At 40.9% G+C, this 15,799-nt stretch overlaps 1 protein-coding gene across 1 annotated transcript in view; it reads left to right on the top strand.

Annotated features, from left to right (window-relative positions):
* The window catches only part of cpt1a2b (carnitine palmitoyltransferase 1A2b), a 44,185-nt gene that overhangs the window by 15,435 nt on the left and 12,951 nt on the right, over positions 1 to 15,799 (top strand). Inside the window, 11 exon segments of the mRNA XM_080009364.1 lie at positions 1,424 to 1,601; positions 3,512 to 3,613; positions 4,056 to 4,193; positions 4,646 to 4,723; positions 5,647 to 5,754; positions 6,058 to 6,145; positions 9,517 to 9,712; positions 12,811 to 12,962; positions 12,965 to 12,998; positions 14,401 to 14,506; positions 15,375 to 15,491. Coding sequence (XP_079865490.1) covers positions 1,424 to 1,601; positions 3,512 to 3,613; positions 4,056 to 4,193; positions 4,646 to 4,723; positions 5,647 to 5,754; positions 6,058 to 6,145; positions 9,517 to 9,712; positions 12,811 to 12,962; positions 12,965 to 12,998; positions 14,401 to 14,506; positions 15,375 to 15,491 — 1,297 coding nt within the window.

Below are 15,799 nucleotides of genomic sequence, written 5' to 3'. Positions count from 1 at the left end.
ATCCATCACTGTCACAGCGGAGCTCAGCTTGTGATGAAAAGTTTGACACTCTTTTTGAGACTCGATTCTTGACGAGTCACTCAGTAAAACGAGTCGTTCAATTTGATTGACTTGGTTTAACGCACAGGGTGAGCGAGGAGGACTTCCAGTGAACGAGAGCAAGAAGAGGCAGCCATTTATTTCATTTGTTAACTTTTTTGGTAATGATTGTAATTGACTTGCAAAGTACCATATACATATAATATGAATGTATATTTGCACTTAAAGTGAAAGAGACTTTAATTTGAAGTTTGAACTGGACATTTCCATGTTGGTTATGTGTTGTGTCCTACTAAAACTCAGTGAGAGTTACAGGTTGAATTATACTGAAACTTGTTGACAGTCCCATGTTCTATTTTATTGGAACTCAGTGACAGTTTGATGTTCTATTATTGTTCCATGGTGAATAATGAACAATAATAGTGTCAAAATCAGCAATCTCACTATTGTGGTAACTGAAAATTGCAGCGGTAGTCCTATGTGCAGCTGTCCTGCTGAGCGTGATCAGATAACAGAATGTATTTGTCATCGACGTTCAGCAGATCGGAAATCGGAATCTGCAGGTCAGGCTTAGAAAAATAAATCTGAAATAGCAATCGGCCAAGAAAAATGCAATCGGTGCATCTCTAGTGGGTAAACCTGTTCGGTAACTTTACGAGATGATGCATTTCAAGGGGTAAATCCAAATTATGCGATTTTGTATGCTGTATATATTTAGCCGTAGTAGCTCGCATACGATGTGATTATCCTCGTTAAGAGACGGCTACGGTGTGAATAACTGATGGAGTCATTTAGCTGCAGTAACTCAAACACCACAGAGACTCCCTGTTACACTGTTGTCCGTCAAATATTTTCCCAAGGTTGGCAAATGGTTGCCCTGCCATAAATTCAACTTTTTTTGTTTTTTAGACCGGGTCACACAGTCACTGATGCGATTCCAATTTTAGAGTCTGGAGTTTTGTGGCACCTATCCGATATCCTGTGATGTGTCCGTCCATTCCCGTGTGTGAACTTTACACCTGTGACCGATGACCCTCTTTGGCATTCCTTTTTGGCATATATGCTGTCTTGATTTTCATGATGATTTCAGGGTGAATGGTCACCGTCTGTCAATATGTGTGTGTTTTTTTGTTTTTGCAAAAAAAAGCACATCTCAGAAGGTGATTGGTCAGTATATGATGGATAGGGAGACAATACCGCCTTTTTCCAGATGATGTCAGTGTTGCTCCTCGGTGATGACTTCTGCTGTTATAGTCACTTCTTTGAGCACATCTCAATATAGCTGCATGATCTCAATACACGCATAACTCACTTTATTTATTAATTAATTAATTTAGTTATATATTCATTGATTAATTTGTTTCTCCCACCTCTTCTCCCCCAGCCTGCACGGCACTCTGAGCGCCCAGGGCCAGACCATGGTGTCGGCACTGGTCTTCAGCACGCTACTGTGGCTCTCCCTCATCCTGGCGCTGCGCTTCTGCCTCAAGCTGCTGCTCTCCTACCACCGCTGGATGTTCGAGCAGCACGGCCGCGTTTCCACCACAACCAAAGTCTGGGTGGTAAGTGTCCCTCCCTCCCTCCCGCTCCACTCGGAGCAGGTGCGCTCAGCGAGGTGTGGTCGCCCACAGCGGACTAAAGTAGGAAAAGGCACAAATCGGAATCTAATCAGAATCAGGTTTTATTTTCCCCAGATACATTTACATATATAATTATTTTTTTTTTTTAATAAAATATAAAATATTTTAAAATATACTGTTTACAAAGCCAAAAATACAAACAGAGAATAGTCAGATATTTAAGATATAGAAATATACAAATGCGATACTATTCACAGGATACATTTTTGTTGTGTATATGGTGTAAAAAAATATAGAATATTATTTATTGTTATGTGCCAACTAACTTATTACAGTATGTACAGTGTAACAAATATAAGCACAACACAAATTAAGGACAAAGTGAACCACAAATGTAAAATAATTTCAAATAAAATATTTAATATATTTGAATTATTTTAATGTAAAATAATTTCCCCTTACCTGATCAACTCTGTTATTGCATGTTTTTCACATAATAATAACAAGATAATAAGATCTGAATGGTTTCAGATCTTATTATCATATGATATTAAACAAACAGAACCCGACTAAGCACAAAGCACATTTTTAAAGTTATTATTTCAATACCTCCATTACCTTACATATACATTAAGTCATTTAGCAGGCGCATTTGTCAGAAGCGGCTTGCACTAAGTATGTTTAGTCGGCGGTAGTCAGGCCAAGTGGCGTAGTCATTGTGGCGGAGCGGCCTGTAGACCCACATGCCAATTCTCCGGCATTGTGCTTCAGTGCTATTGTACGTCTATTTGCTTTTATCCTGGTTGCTAGGTGTTTCATCGCCAAGCAGGTCTCCTAATTGGTTTGTGTAATCTTTTATTCCGCCCACCGAGACACGGAGCTAAATGCAACCAGGGACACAAAACCCCACACCCTGCTGCCCAGCCTTCAGCTCAGTGATAACACTGTTGCATATGATAACTCGACTGAAACCTTTAAAGGGCAACTCGCAAGTTGGCATACGCAGTGAATTAATGTGCGGGGAAATGATGTAACAATGCGTTTACAATGCGCATTTTTTTCTTTCTTTCTTTAGACTTACAACTAAAGCTGGACTCATTTTTGCAATGCAATCAGCCACGGCCACCTAAAAGTGCGACATTACCCCCGAACGCGAAGTCACAGTGACGTGAGGGGGCAGAAGGACTGTGTTTTTTATGTTAGATTTATTTCATGGCTCCGTACATACAGGGCACTGCGCCCTGGATAGAGGGGGTGAGAGACTGGTTGTGTTTTTATTTTATTTCAGATTTATTTATTTGTTTTCCTTTGTTTCCTACTTGAACGAATGAAAAAACAAAACCCTTGAAGTGGCTTTTTTAACCGCAAACTAAAAACGGCGAGATTTTCCCTGTATTTTTGTCCTTTCTACCTGTAAAAGGTAGATTTATTTTATTTTTTTTATTTTTTCAAACCATCTTCTCCATAAGCCCACGATTGTTAATTCCTAATGAAAATACCTGATTGTTGTCTTTAAGCTGTCTTTAAAGACGTTAAAATAGTATTTAATGTGCTCAGTTCATATGGTTTTATATTGTCCCTGTATCAATTGGGGTCTGGGCCTCCCTCACTGCGGCGCCAAAGATCACTGGAGAGGAACGAGTGCTTACATAATTTTAAGGTCTCCAAAAATAGAAAATTGACAAATCATAACATATTAACTGGATGAGAGGGTACATGCATCATCATCATCATCATATCTAACAGAGGGAGTCAAATCACACCATACAAAGATCTCCACAAGGATTTTAATATTCGATTTTCCTTGCAAATAAACAACGAATAACATAATTACTTTGCACTTTCTCTCTCTCTCTCTCTCTCTCTCTCTCTCTATCTATCGTCTCTCTCAGACACTGTTGGGGTTGTTGTCGGGCAGGAAACCTCTGCTGTACAGTTACCAGACCTCTCTACCTCACCTGCCGGTGCCCGTCATCAAAGACACGCTGACCAGGGTGAGTGTGCACGCACACATACACATGCATACATTCAGACTGGCAAAAGGTAACCAGGGTGACTTTGGGTCTTAATATGGACCTAATTTGTCTCTAAATTCAGGTTTACTTTACAAATCAAAATGTATTATATTTATTATATGAATAATAAATAAATAAATCACAAAATCACTCATAATAAATATAATAATAAATAAATATAATAGTTAATTATATTAATACATTAATATGAATTAAAATTTCTATTAACTCATTCAGTTTGCTTATTTGCCTCAAATTAGATTTTCTGTCGTTGTTCTGTTGTGGAAAAGACTAGAAAGAAATAAACAGAAAGAAAGAAATACAAACCATAACAATTTTGGGGATGAAACGTCTGAAAATGTCCATATTTGGCAGCATCATTGGGGTTGGCTTTATTATGTATTACGTTCCTCTGCCTCAGTATCTGGAGTCGGTGCGCCCCCTGTTGACCACTCCGGGATTTGAACGGATGACCGAGCTGGCCTCTCAGTTCGAGTCCAGTCTGGGGAATCGTCTCCAGCGCTACCTGAAGCTCAAAGCTCTGTGGGCGACCAACTATGTAGGTGTTCTGCTTTCCATAAACGAAATGTTGTTGGAGGGCAGGGTGAAGGAAAGAATGAGATAATTAATTTAGACATTTTTGAAAAAGAATTCATCATAGTCATGGGGAAGGAAATTTAATATTTGTATTTATTTCATTTATTTATATTTGTTAATCATTTATATGAATGTTATTTATCGCTGTAGTTATCGATATCACCACATTTTATGAATTCAAAATCTGTTTAATTAAACTGCTGTTTATTATTTTGAACTGTAGTAATGGAAATCATGGTTTTAGTCTTTATTAAAAAATAAGAAAAAAAATATATATATATATATATATAAATAATTATACAAATATTTTTTACTTCTCAAGCTTTTATCTTTTTTTTTTTTTAATTCACACCATTTGTTTGTTTGTCAGTTGATTTATTTTTTTATATATATTTTTTTTGTTTTTATTTCCAGGTTAGTGACTGGTGGGAGGAATACATCTACCTCAGGAGCCGCGGTCCCCTCATGGTCAATAGCAACTACTACGGCATGGTACCGTCCAACCACTCAGTTTCCTTATTTGTAATTTGCTGTTATACAGTATAGAATAATATATAAATATAATAATAATAATAATAATAATAATAATAATAATAATAATAAATACAGTAGGTAGATACTTTAGTTATCCCTGGAGGGGAAATTGCATGTCTCAACAGCTCATATAAAAAATAGGCAAAATAATAATATATAATAAATAATAATGAAATACAGTAAATATATTTTTAAAAACAATGTACAATTTTCCTATGTCTTGTACAATAACATATTAACGAAACAGGGAAGCAGAAATATGAACTTCAGGTAGAAATGGTGATGTACCTGACATTAAATCTTGGCCATACACAGTAAACAAAATGTTGGCAGTAAATATTTGTAATAATATAGAAAATGAATTTGTCCTGCTCTTTTCTGTCTGTCTGTCTGTCTGTCTGTCTGTCTGTCTGTCTGTCTGTCTGTCTTCCTATACTTAAGCAGAAACACATTTATATCAACCCCCTGGAGAAGTTAATATTGTTTTCCTGTTCATGTAGTTGCGCTTTACAGATGAAATCCACTCAGGATTTCCACTGTATTTAATCAATTTTTTGGCACCCCTGTCATTTCCCAGAAATCTGATCAGAATACAATGCACAAGGATGTCGAAAGAAGTTGAGCAATGCTACACGGGAAAGTTTCACATATTGAACGCTGACCATGTCGACCATCAACCGTTACACCTCCTTCTATTTTAGGGGTCTTTGTCAATTTTATCCTCAATCGACCTTGACCTGTCTCCCCCTAAAAAGCTTCCTTAAAATATGAAGGCATTAGTATTTAATAGCCTCACTTTTTCAGCTCTTTTTTCGTATCTTTTCCCATTGCTCTCCGCTAGTGCTAATGAATTCACTGTTTGAAACCCCCCGTCCCTCCAGGACTTTCTATATGTGACCCCGACTCCAGTGCAGGCGGCCCGGGCAGGCAACACCATCACCGCCCTCCTGCTGTACCGACGCAAGGTCAACCGGGAGGAGTTGAAACCGGTAAGACTGCGAGGCTTTCCAACGGTGAAAACAAAACAAAAAACAACATTTGCAATTGTCCGAAAAGAGCGGAACGGACAACAGGCCGCTCTCTGCATTGCTGGCTCCAGGTGTTTTTCTGACCCTCTCCTGCCTTTTTAGCAGTTTAGTACAAGTAGTGCTTTGTGTGGTGCAAGATGGTAGATGGATCGAATCACTCAATGATAATGAATAATAATTTTTCATAATCTTTGTATTGTGATTCTGGTGTTTCTACACGGAACTTGCCAAATTGCCATTTGTCCATCTGTTTGTCTGTCCCAGAGCCGTGTTCCAGGCACAGTCATCCCCCTGTGCGCTGCTCAGTGTGAGCGGATGTTCAACACCACGCGCATACCCGGCGAGGAGACGGGTAACCACAATAACACACACACACACACACACACACACACACACACACACACACACACACACACACACACTCATGCGTATCAGGGTACCCGCTGGGCCTTAAAAGTAGTAAAAAAAAATTTTTAAAAGCATTGAATTTAAATTTATTCTCAAAATAAGGGCTTAAAGGGTTTTTTTCCTTGTCCTTTGTAGGATGAAATAAACACCGTAAACTCATAAATAAGTGATCCGGTCACACACCTATTAACAAACATGCAAATTCCCTGTGTTGTGTTCTGTGTCCTCGTTGCCACCACTGCGCAGCAGAGAGATGACCTCATCAAGTTGCGACTTCAACTCGGGGGGAGGGACAGTGCAGGCTTATCTCAGTATAGATTATTTTAAACGCAAATGAATATAATTTCACATTTATCTGGATTCTGGTGACATTTCAAACCAAGGTAAGCAGTGAAGCTGTGAAATGTTCGCAAGAATTTGAAGTGACCATATCTGTGGTTAAAGGGGGGTTTCCAGCTTGCGTTGTGAAGTAGTATGTTAGGTATCGTTTTTTGGCTTGTTTTCACATTGGTGCTATTGCTGCGACTAACCTGGATCCCATGCATTGCTGGCTGCTATATTTATTATTGGTATTATTATCAGGGGTCCCGCCCACCAAGACAGTTAAATGTGAGTATCATAATAAAATGTTTTATTAAAAAAAAAAAGTAATTCTTTTCGAGGGCTTAACATTCATAGAGATTTTCTGTTTTATCCCTCATGCTTTTGACAGCATGGCCGTGAAATTGGCCTTAAATTTCATTGTAAGTGGTATTAAATTGCTCTTTAAATTTAACTTGGAGATCTCTGGTGTTACCCTGCATGTACACACCGTCACAGACATCCCAGGGGATTTCCCCCGAACACCCCACTTCAGTTTTTAATGGGGGGGTACCATCGTGAAAAGACATTTAACATGCCATGGGAAAACAAATCAGCCATCCATCCATTACATTGAGAAATGAAAAGAAGATCATTTGAACCTACCTCTTCATTCATTCTTATGAAGGAGTCCAAAACCTTTGAATAATTTAATAAAAATAAAGTCCAGTATTGTTTTGTAATTGTCTTCATTTTTTTGGTGTTGGTGATTCACTAATAAAAAGTCCTAGTCAAATTGATTAAAATTGCAGGTTGTATCAAAAGGGGGGTTGGGGCTGCTACTTTTTCAAGGCTGTATATGTAAAAAAAAAAAAATGGACCACTTTCATCTCTCTCTCTCCGTATTTCATATTTTGATGGTGTTTGATTACTTGATGTTTGTATATAGTATTGGCTTGGGTTTCTTCATGTTAAATGTACTGTATATAAAATGTTTTGAATGTGGCTTGACTGGATCGGTTGCCAGATAATAATGGTTCTGTTTAAACTCAGCACTCTCTCTCCTTCTCTCGCTCTCCTTATTTAATATATCGACTGGTGTTCAATTAATTGTTTACTTGTTGTTTGTTTGTAGTTTGAGTTTTATATGTTAAATGTACCGTAATTTTAAGCGACTATTAAGCGCCCCTGAAGATAAGCCGCACCCAATGAATTTTTTTTTTTATATTTATTTTGAACATGAATAAGCCGCACGTCTATAAGCCGCAGGTGCCCACCGGTACATTGAAACAAATTAACTTTACACAGGCTTTAACGAATCACGGCTTGTAACAAAAATAAAAAATTAGCGCCAACAGTAGCCTACCAAGACAGTCATTGGTCACTATCTTCCTCCTCCTGCGCACTGAAACCACTGAAGTCATCTCCTTCGGTGTCGGAGTTGAATAGCCTCAGAATTGCTTCATCCGACGTTGGATCGTTTTCATTGTCGCTCTTGTCACTTTCATCCAGAGGCAAATTCCCCACTGAGCTCATGCTGCCCTCTTCAACAAGCAGCAGTCCAGCCTTTCCAAACCCGTTGATGATAGTGGATTTTTTGACAATGCTCCACGCTGTCAGGACCTACTGGCAGACTTGACCATAAGTTGCTCTTCGCATGCGGCCCGTTTTAGTGAAGGATTTCTCCCCACTTGTCCTCCAAGCCTCCCACTGAACACGGAGCGCCACCTTAAATGCACGATTTACACCGATGTCGAGTGGCTGCAAATACTTTGTTGTGCCCCCATAAACAGCTGGAATTGAGTTTGTCCTCTTGATGGCTTCTTTCACAGAATCTGTTATGTGGGCCCTCATGCTGTCCAAAACGAGCAATGCTTTGTTCCTGTGAAAGAATCCTCCCGGTCGCCTGCCGTAACACGCCGTATGCCATTCATGCATTAGGCTTTCCGTCATCCATCCTTTCTTGTTGACTTTCACAACAATTTCTCCCTGGGATTTTTCTTTTGGAATCGTTGTGCGTTTAAAAATCACCATCGGTGGAAGCTTTTCTCCCGATGCCGTGCAGCTCAGAACACAGGTGAGGTGCGTTTTTTCATGCCCAGTTGTTTTCAGCGTGACGAATGATTCGCCTTTCCTGTTGACAGTCCGAGTGAGAGGCAGGTCAGGAACCTCATCCATATTTATGATGTCGTGCGGGCCGATGGAATGCTCCGCTATCTTTGCATCAGTGAATTTGCGGAAGTTTGAAACTTCCGCGGGAGGGAGCTGCCGACACAGACTCGTCCGTACCCTGATGGACAGGCCTTTACGTTCGATTAATCAGAGACACCACGATGGTCCACCTCTAAAATCCTCAAACTCCATTGCCGTGGCGATTGTTTTGGCTTTCAGTCGGATCTGCACAGTTGAAACACCTCGGTTGTCTGCTCGCTGTGTGGTGACCCAGTCTTCGAGCTCATTTTCTAGTTCGTGCCATCTGCTTTTCTTCCCTCTGAAAGCTTTTGTTGTCTTTTTGCACTGAGTCAGTTCCTCACGCTGCTGTTTCCAACGTCTTATCATCGCCAAGCTCCCGTGCAGCAGCTCTATTTCCTTTTCCAACAGCCAGATCGATCGCCTTCAACTTGAAAGCTGCATCATATGCATTCCTTTGTGTCTTTACCATGATGAGGGTGACGAAATGACGGCCGTAAATGATGGGAAGTTTGAGTGCGCTCGATTTAATCTAAACCGTTACATTGTTTCACCTTAACCCGTTCGGCAATTTCATTGGTCTAATGAAAGCTTCATTCCGCCAAAAAACTGAGCACTGTCACATAATGTGTTTTTTTTGCTCAGTTTTTTGGCGGCATGAAGCTTGTGAAAGCGGGAAAAATCCATATATTGACCGCGTCATTGGATAAGCCGCGAGGTTCAAAGCAGCGGCTTATGGTCCGGAAATTACGGTATATAAAATGTTATGAGCTTGGCTTGACTGGATGGGTTAATAAAGTACTCTCTCTCTCTCTTTCCACCCAGATGTGCTCCAGCACTGGCAGGACAGCGAGTTTGTGGCGGTGTACCACAAGGGGCGCTATTTCCGGCTGTGGGTGTACCGGGCCGGCCGCCTCCTCTGTCCCAGAGAGATCGAGTACCAGATCCAGCGGATCCTGGATGACACATCGCCGTCGTTCCTGGGCGAGGACAAACTGGGTGCGCTCACCGCCGGGGACAGGTAGGTACTCAAATACAAACATTTAATACAATGAAGTCGGGTTGCGATTACCGGCGTTAGGGTAGAAGTCCAATGGACACGTTGGTGCAGCGTGCCGTAAGTGCAGAGAGCATTTCTCTATATTTGCGCGAGAGGTCTATTTTATTTTTTTTGTCTTTTTCCAATTACGTGCGGCTACGCGAGCCTTTCCATAGAAACGGGATAAAATGACATAGAAATGAAAAGAGTGCGATCAATTTAAATGTGTTTTGTGAGTCTACATCGTAGAGACCTAGAGCTGCTGTTGGATTTATTTTTTATTGATCGAGACCCTGTGATTAAGACACGCTGTGTCTGTGTGCTGATGACTGGGGGGGTGGGGGTTGTAATGTTAAACTTTCCCCTTTGTAGTTACATCTTTAAATCGTTGTTTTCAACATTCTTCTTCTCTCTACAACAACGTTGACACATCTGGGCCGCCTCACCACGCAGCTGGTGGAAAACCATGCTGTAGTTGTTAGGCAATAAAAGCGGCTTCGGCTTTCCACGCTGAGGTTCTGTCTGCGTATCTTTTCTTATGTCTGTCTGGACACAGTTTGTGCCATGGCACAAAAAACTTTTACAGTGTATCAATCCACGGGTTTTGGTTAAGCCAGTAGTAGGCGACTACTGCTACTGAAGCTCCCATCCAGGGCCATGGAAAGTTTTCCATCAGGGTCCAAGGTAGGGGTTGCGAGTCTCAAAATCCACGATTCGATTTGACTTTCGATTTTAAGGTTTCGATTTTCTATTCAAACATTTGTATGTATTTTTTTTCAGCAGTGATGGCTTTGCCATTTTAAAACTATAGAGTCTTGATTTGTAAAGTAAAACACTTGTTTCTCAATAAGTAACCTTTATTTGAATAATAACAATTATAGATAACAGAATTATGAGAAAACATCTAAACAGTTAAGAACTTTATCAAAACTAGACTTTAGAATTATAAACAATAAGTTACTTATTACACTACTTTTAAGTTACTCAAATGATTTTGAATTGGAATCGTGACACCCCCTTGTCAAAGCAGAGGGGAAAGGATTAGTAGTCCAGTTGCGTGCGTGCGTGCGTGCGTGCGTGCGTGCGTGTGTGTGTGTGTGTGTGTGTTTATCCTGTTTCTGAATACTACTGTCAAGGAACATTTGCTGTGGGGAATGGCCCTTCCCTTTTTCTGCGTTCCTAGAGCGTTACTTCAGTGGGGGACTTTGCCGTTAGTGGGGGTGTGTGTGTGTGTGTGTGGGGCCCCTGTGTCGGGGTCACAGGCATGGATTTGATGACTCAAAGTTCCAGTTTATCTATACCTAATCATGTGATGGAGCCCGAAAGGCAGCCAAGTGAGAATTAAAATTGCTCTGCGTCACTACTGTTCTCGGGAAGAACAGACTCCCCGTGCCATTATTGGAGCGTCCATCTTGGCGCTGCGGTCTGCATTTTGGCAGCTTGCTTCCCGAGTAAATATCTGGAGCCTATTTGTCAAAGACCTGACGTGCGTGCGTGCGTGCGTGGGCTTTCGGTACTTTAGTCCCAGTCATGTTCCCAGTGGCTATATCCTCGTTCTCTAGAGAGTTCATGTTCTGGGAGCTTGAGTATTTAGATTGGTTATCGCATCAGATTTAGTATAACATATTGTAGGTTTTCATGTTGGCTAACTCATTTAGTCATAACAGGTTACTAATTGAAACCACAACACTACCAATGTGTTTTTGATAGACCTATTCACATTTTAATTTTATGGTGTCATGGCTTTCTGTCCTTACCGCCCCAGAAGTCACTGGCCTGTCCTGCCAAAGCGCTGCATCTGATTAAATAAATCTTAATTGCAAACGGATCCCAAAACTCACGGTTGGGATAGTATCACGGTTTTGAGTCATGGATCATTATTCAAAAAAAAATAAAAAAATGGGGGAGACAAATATAACTTTGCTTTCCATTTATTCTGTAAAGCACTTAAAGAAAGGAACTTTTGTCCAAGGCCTTAAATGGGAAAAAAACATTTAAGATGTCCAATGTTCAACTGAAATCTTAAAATACATAAAATATTCAATACTCAATTGTTAAAGTAACGTGTTGCAGTGCAATATGTGGCATGCATGATACCTTATTCCTTTAATCATGGTGGTGCATGTAAAAACATGATTACATCTGCCCCCCAGTTACTGAATTTAATTCTAGTTTCAAGTTCATTTTCTCACATTTATAACAAACTAAATTACATGAAAATTAGAATTAAGCGATTTACATTTGGTTTTGTAGAGATCTGCATCTCTCAATACACATTGTATGTTCGTTATGTTGCTTACTAGTGGACCTTGATCACTCCAGCATGGCGGACGCGCCAATGCATAGTGGCGACATTTTCTTCATGTCATCCTGGTATAGTAGTAGCAGTAGCAGCAGCAACGCGCAATGTACCGTAAACCAATCATTGCGCTTCAGAGTAAAACATAGCACACATCTGTCTTGTCTATCTTCTTTCCACTGAAACTCTGCGTCGTGAGTTATGGAATTATTACTTTAAAAAGGTAACACCGGAATTAAAACTGTATTTCACTATGATGGCTAGATTTTGCAGTTGATCCGCGGTTCACATGCGTGCCAAACCATGGGGGCGATCTGTACGGATCAACGACGTTCCGTTACACCACTAGTGGTCATTCACCACAGATTGTGTTTTATGTCATTATTGTAACTTTATGGACTAGGGTTTGGCCGGTACAAACATTTTAAAATGGATTTGATATGAAGCCAAACACGGGACCGAACTGGTATACCGAATTTTACCACTCTGTGTCGCACTCAGCAGCCGATCCCGGGTTGGTGGTAAACAGCCTGTCAGACACTAGTGCCTCCATTAGTCTGTTTATAAACAAACATAATATTATGTTAATCACGTGGTCATATTGCTTATTACCAATGCAATACAAGTTAGATTTAGCACTGTGATGCTGTCGGCACAGGTTGCTATCGAGGCTACTTTTAATTTGCCATCTCATAATGCCAAATGCTGGTTCAGTCGGACCGTAAAGTCATTATGGCATCGATAACAGCATGTCTCTCTCTGTGTCTGCCTGTGTTTGTAGGGTTCCCTGGTCGCAAGTGAGGAAGCGGTACTTCAGCTCGGGAATCAACAAGCGCTCACTGGATGCCATCGAAAGGGCGGCCTTCTTCGTCACCCTTGACGACGAGGAGCAGGGCATGATGGGAGAGGACCCGGTGGGCAACCTGGACCGCTACGCAAGTCCCTTCTCCACGGGAAATGCTACGACAGGTGAAGGGGGGGAGGGAGAGAGAGAGAGAGAGAGAGAGAGAAGAGAGAGAGAGAGAGAGAGAGAGAGAGAGAGAGAGAGAGAGAGAGAGAGAGAGAGAGAGAGAGAGAGATGAGAGAGAGAGAGAGAGAGAGAGAGAGAGAAGAGAGAGAGAGAGAGAGAGAGAGAGAGAGAGAGAGAGAGAGAGAGAGAGAGAGAGAGATTTTTTTTGATTTTTAAAGCATCTTTATTTAAACATTTTCTCTAGTTCACAGTTACAGACAATACAACAAACACACTTGGTTCACTAACAGAGTCCTACACGTTAAAGACAGACTGGAAGCACAGGTCGTCCTCCACCAGGGAACAGATGGCGTCGTTAAAACACCACAGCTTGATGAAGACGTCCAGACTCTTCATCAGTCTGTGAAAGTTAAAATCAATCAAGACTCTGGCCCTGACCAACGCTACAAACACTCTTCCTAAAACACTCTCCTTTCCCCTCAGTTTGTTCCTCCTCGTGAGGTAGATGGCCATCTTCGCTTCCCCTACTAGAAAATTAAGCAGTCGCCATTTCTCTGCGTTGGCCCTGTAGTATCTAGCCCCAAAAATAAAACAGTTTCTGGACCACTCCTCCTTAAAGAGCTTAAAACTTTCCTTTAAAAGACTAAAAAGCTCTAAAAGTCTGTCACACTCTGCAAAACAATGAAACACGGACTCTGGCAGTTTGCAGAATGGACATTCATTTGCGACCGTGGGATTAAAAACAGAAACAAAGCTGTTGACAGCTATGGCTCCATGTAGGACCCTCCATTGGAGGTCCCCCGTCCTTTTCTTGGAGGGAGCTTTGTAAAAACTCCTCCAACACGGCTCCTCCTGTCCCCCCATCTGGAGCCGTCCCCTCCAGAGAGAGAGAGAGAGAGAGAGAGAGAGAGAGAGAGAGAGAGAGAGTAGAGAGAGGAGAGAGAGAGAGAGAGAGAGAGAGAGAGAGAGAGAGAGAGAGAGAGAGAGACCGTCTGGGATTTTGGTTATTGTTGTATCTTGATACAGTGAAATCATTTTATTTTTATTTTTATTTTTTTAATTTTTTTACAAAAATGGACTGTTGGAGCTCTTCTAATCAAACAACTCTACCTGCTCGGTCATCATATATCATATATTAAAGATTGTGCGTAAATATCTTACAATAGTCCATCCCAAATGATCCTTACCAAGGTATTCATACAAAAAATATCATGAGACTTGATTTTGTCAATGAAGTACCTTATTTTATGGATAAACCTATTGTTAAGCAGCAGCTTTGGATGCTGTTAAAGATTGTATATTTCTAGCCAGTGGTTGGATTTATCACAACTCCTGGTTCTGATTAATTGTCAGAAAAGATCACCTATTTCTTTTTTAACCCTCCGTTCCTCTCCCCCTCAGGTGGTTCGATAAATCGTTCTCCATAGTAATCTACAAGAACGGCAAGAATGGACTCAACGCTGAGCACTCCTGGGCTGATGCACCCACAGTAGCTCATCTCTGGGAGGTGTGTGTGCGCATTGATTATGTGTGCAACAGAGGGGACTGGAATACAAAATTGTCAATCGCATTAAGTGGTATTTAGGGTATTTAGCTAGCTAGATCACAGATGGTCTTTGTATTTGGTGAACCATATGTAACCTAACACAGATGCTGTGGAACCCCCTTTTTAATGTTGCCACAGTAATGGAGTTCCGCCACAGCCTGAACTCTATTAGAGGGGCAACCTGTAAAGTGCTATTGACCTATTGATGGCAGGCTATTAAGTATAATCAATAATCAGTATAATCAGATTTATCAATAAATAAAGCTGCACAGTGCTGAATAAATCATGAAAAACCCAAACTAGCCAAATAGCCATCAGTAATGAATTATTAAGGTATAAAAACCCAACAAGAGAAAGTAGCCATAAAAAACTAGCTCTACTAACTATTATTTTCTATTGTGTTATCTTACAATACAATATAGAATCATTGACAGGCGTGGTACAAGTGGTATTGCCAGTGTCAGCTTTTATCTCCAAGGGTTGGATTGGGCCATGCAACCGCTTGGATATATGGTGGCTCGGGGACTGAAATGTTCAGTTGACCGTATATTTAAGCATAAAATTACTTGTTGCTTGAAAATCATCTGTACTCAAGCTACATACTGTAGAGAGCTGTTTCACAGGGCCATTAACCAATTCCTCAGAAAGGAACACAATCCGCTCCTTTTCCACTGTCTCACAGAATCATCCATAATCTCTAACTGGAAGGTCACTGTGGCATTTAAAATTATTCGCAAACAGCAGCGATCCGACATGCATTTGACATCATTAAAGTTTTATCTGTGTGTGTGTACACTCACAGCCTCTATTGGTTTCTCTGCCTCTCCAGTACACCCTGGCCACCGATGCGTTTCAGCTGGGCTACACGGAGGATGGACACTGCAAGGGCGACGTGGATCGCACACTGCCGTACCCCCAGCGACTGGCCTGGGACATCCCCTCAGAGGTACCCTACCTGTCTCACAGTCATCCAATACATGACATTTTGGAGATTCTGCCAGAAGAGGGGGCAGGCAAGGAGTGAGAGAGATGAGAGAAACTGTCTTCATTACACATCGATGCACACTGTCTTGACAGTCCCAGACTAGTCAATTTGTTGGGGAGTTCTTAAAACTAAAACAACTAGCCTCGAAATTATGGAACTTGACATAACAGGTTAAATTAGATGGTTAGTTATTTCTATTCATCTACCTTTGCTAGTATTTTTGTATCATAACTAATATTTCAATAATAGCGGCCTTTATTCATTTATAT

Source organism: Zeus faber, assembly GCF_960531495.2.
Source record: "Zeus faber genome assembly, chromosome: 11".
Classification (NCBI taxonomy): domain Eukaryota; kingdom Metazoa; phylum Chordata; class Actinopteri; order Zeiformes; family Zeidae; genus Zeus; species Zeus faber.
Note: the sequence above shows the minus strand (reverse complement) of the source record. Positions and strands in the feature narration are given on the sequence as shown.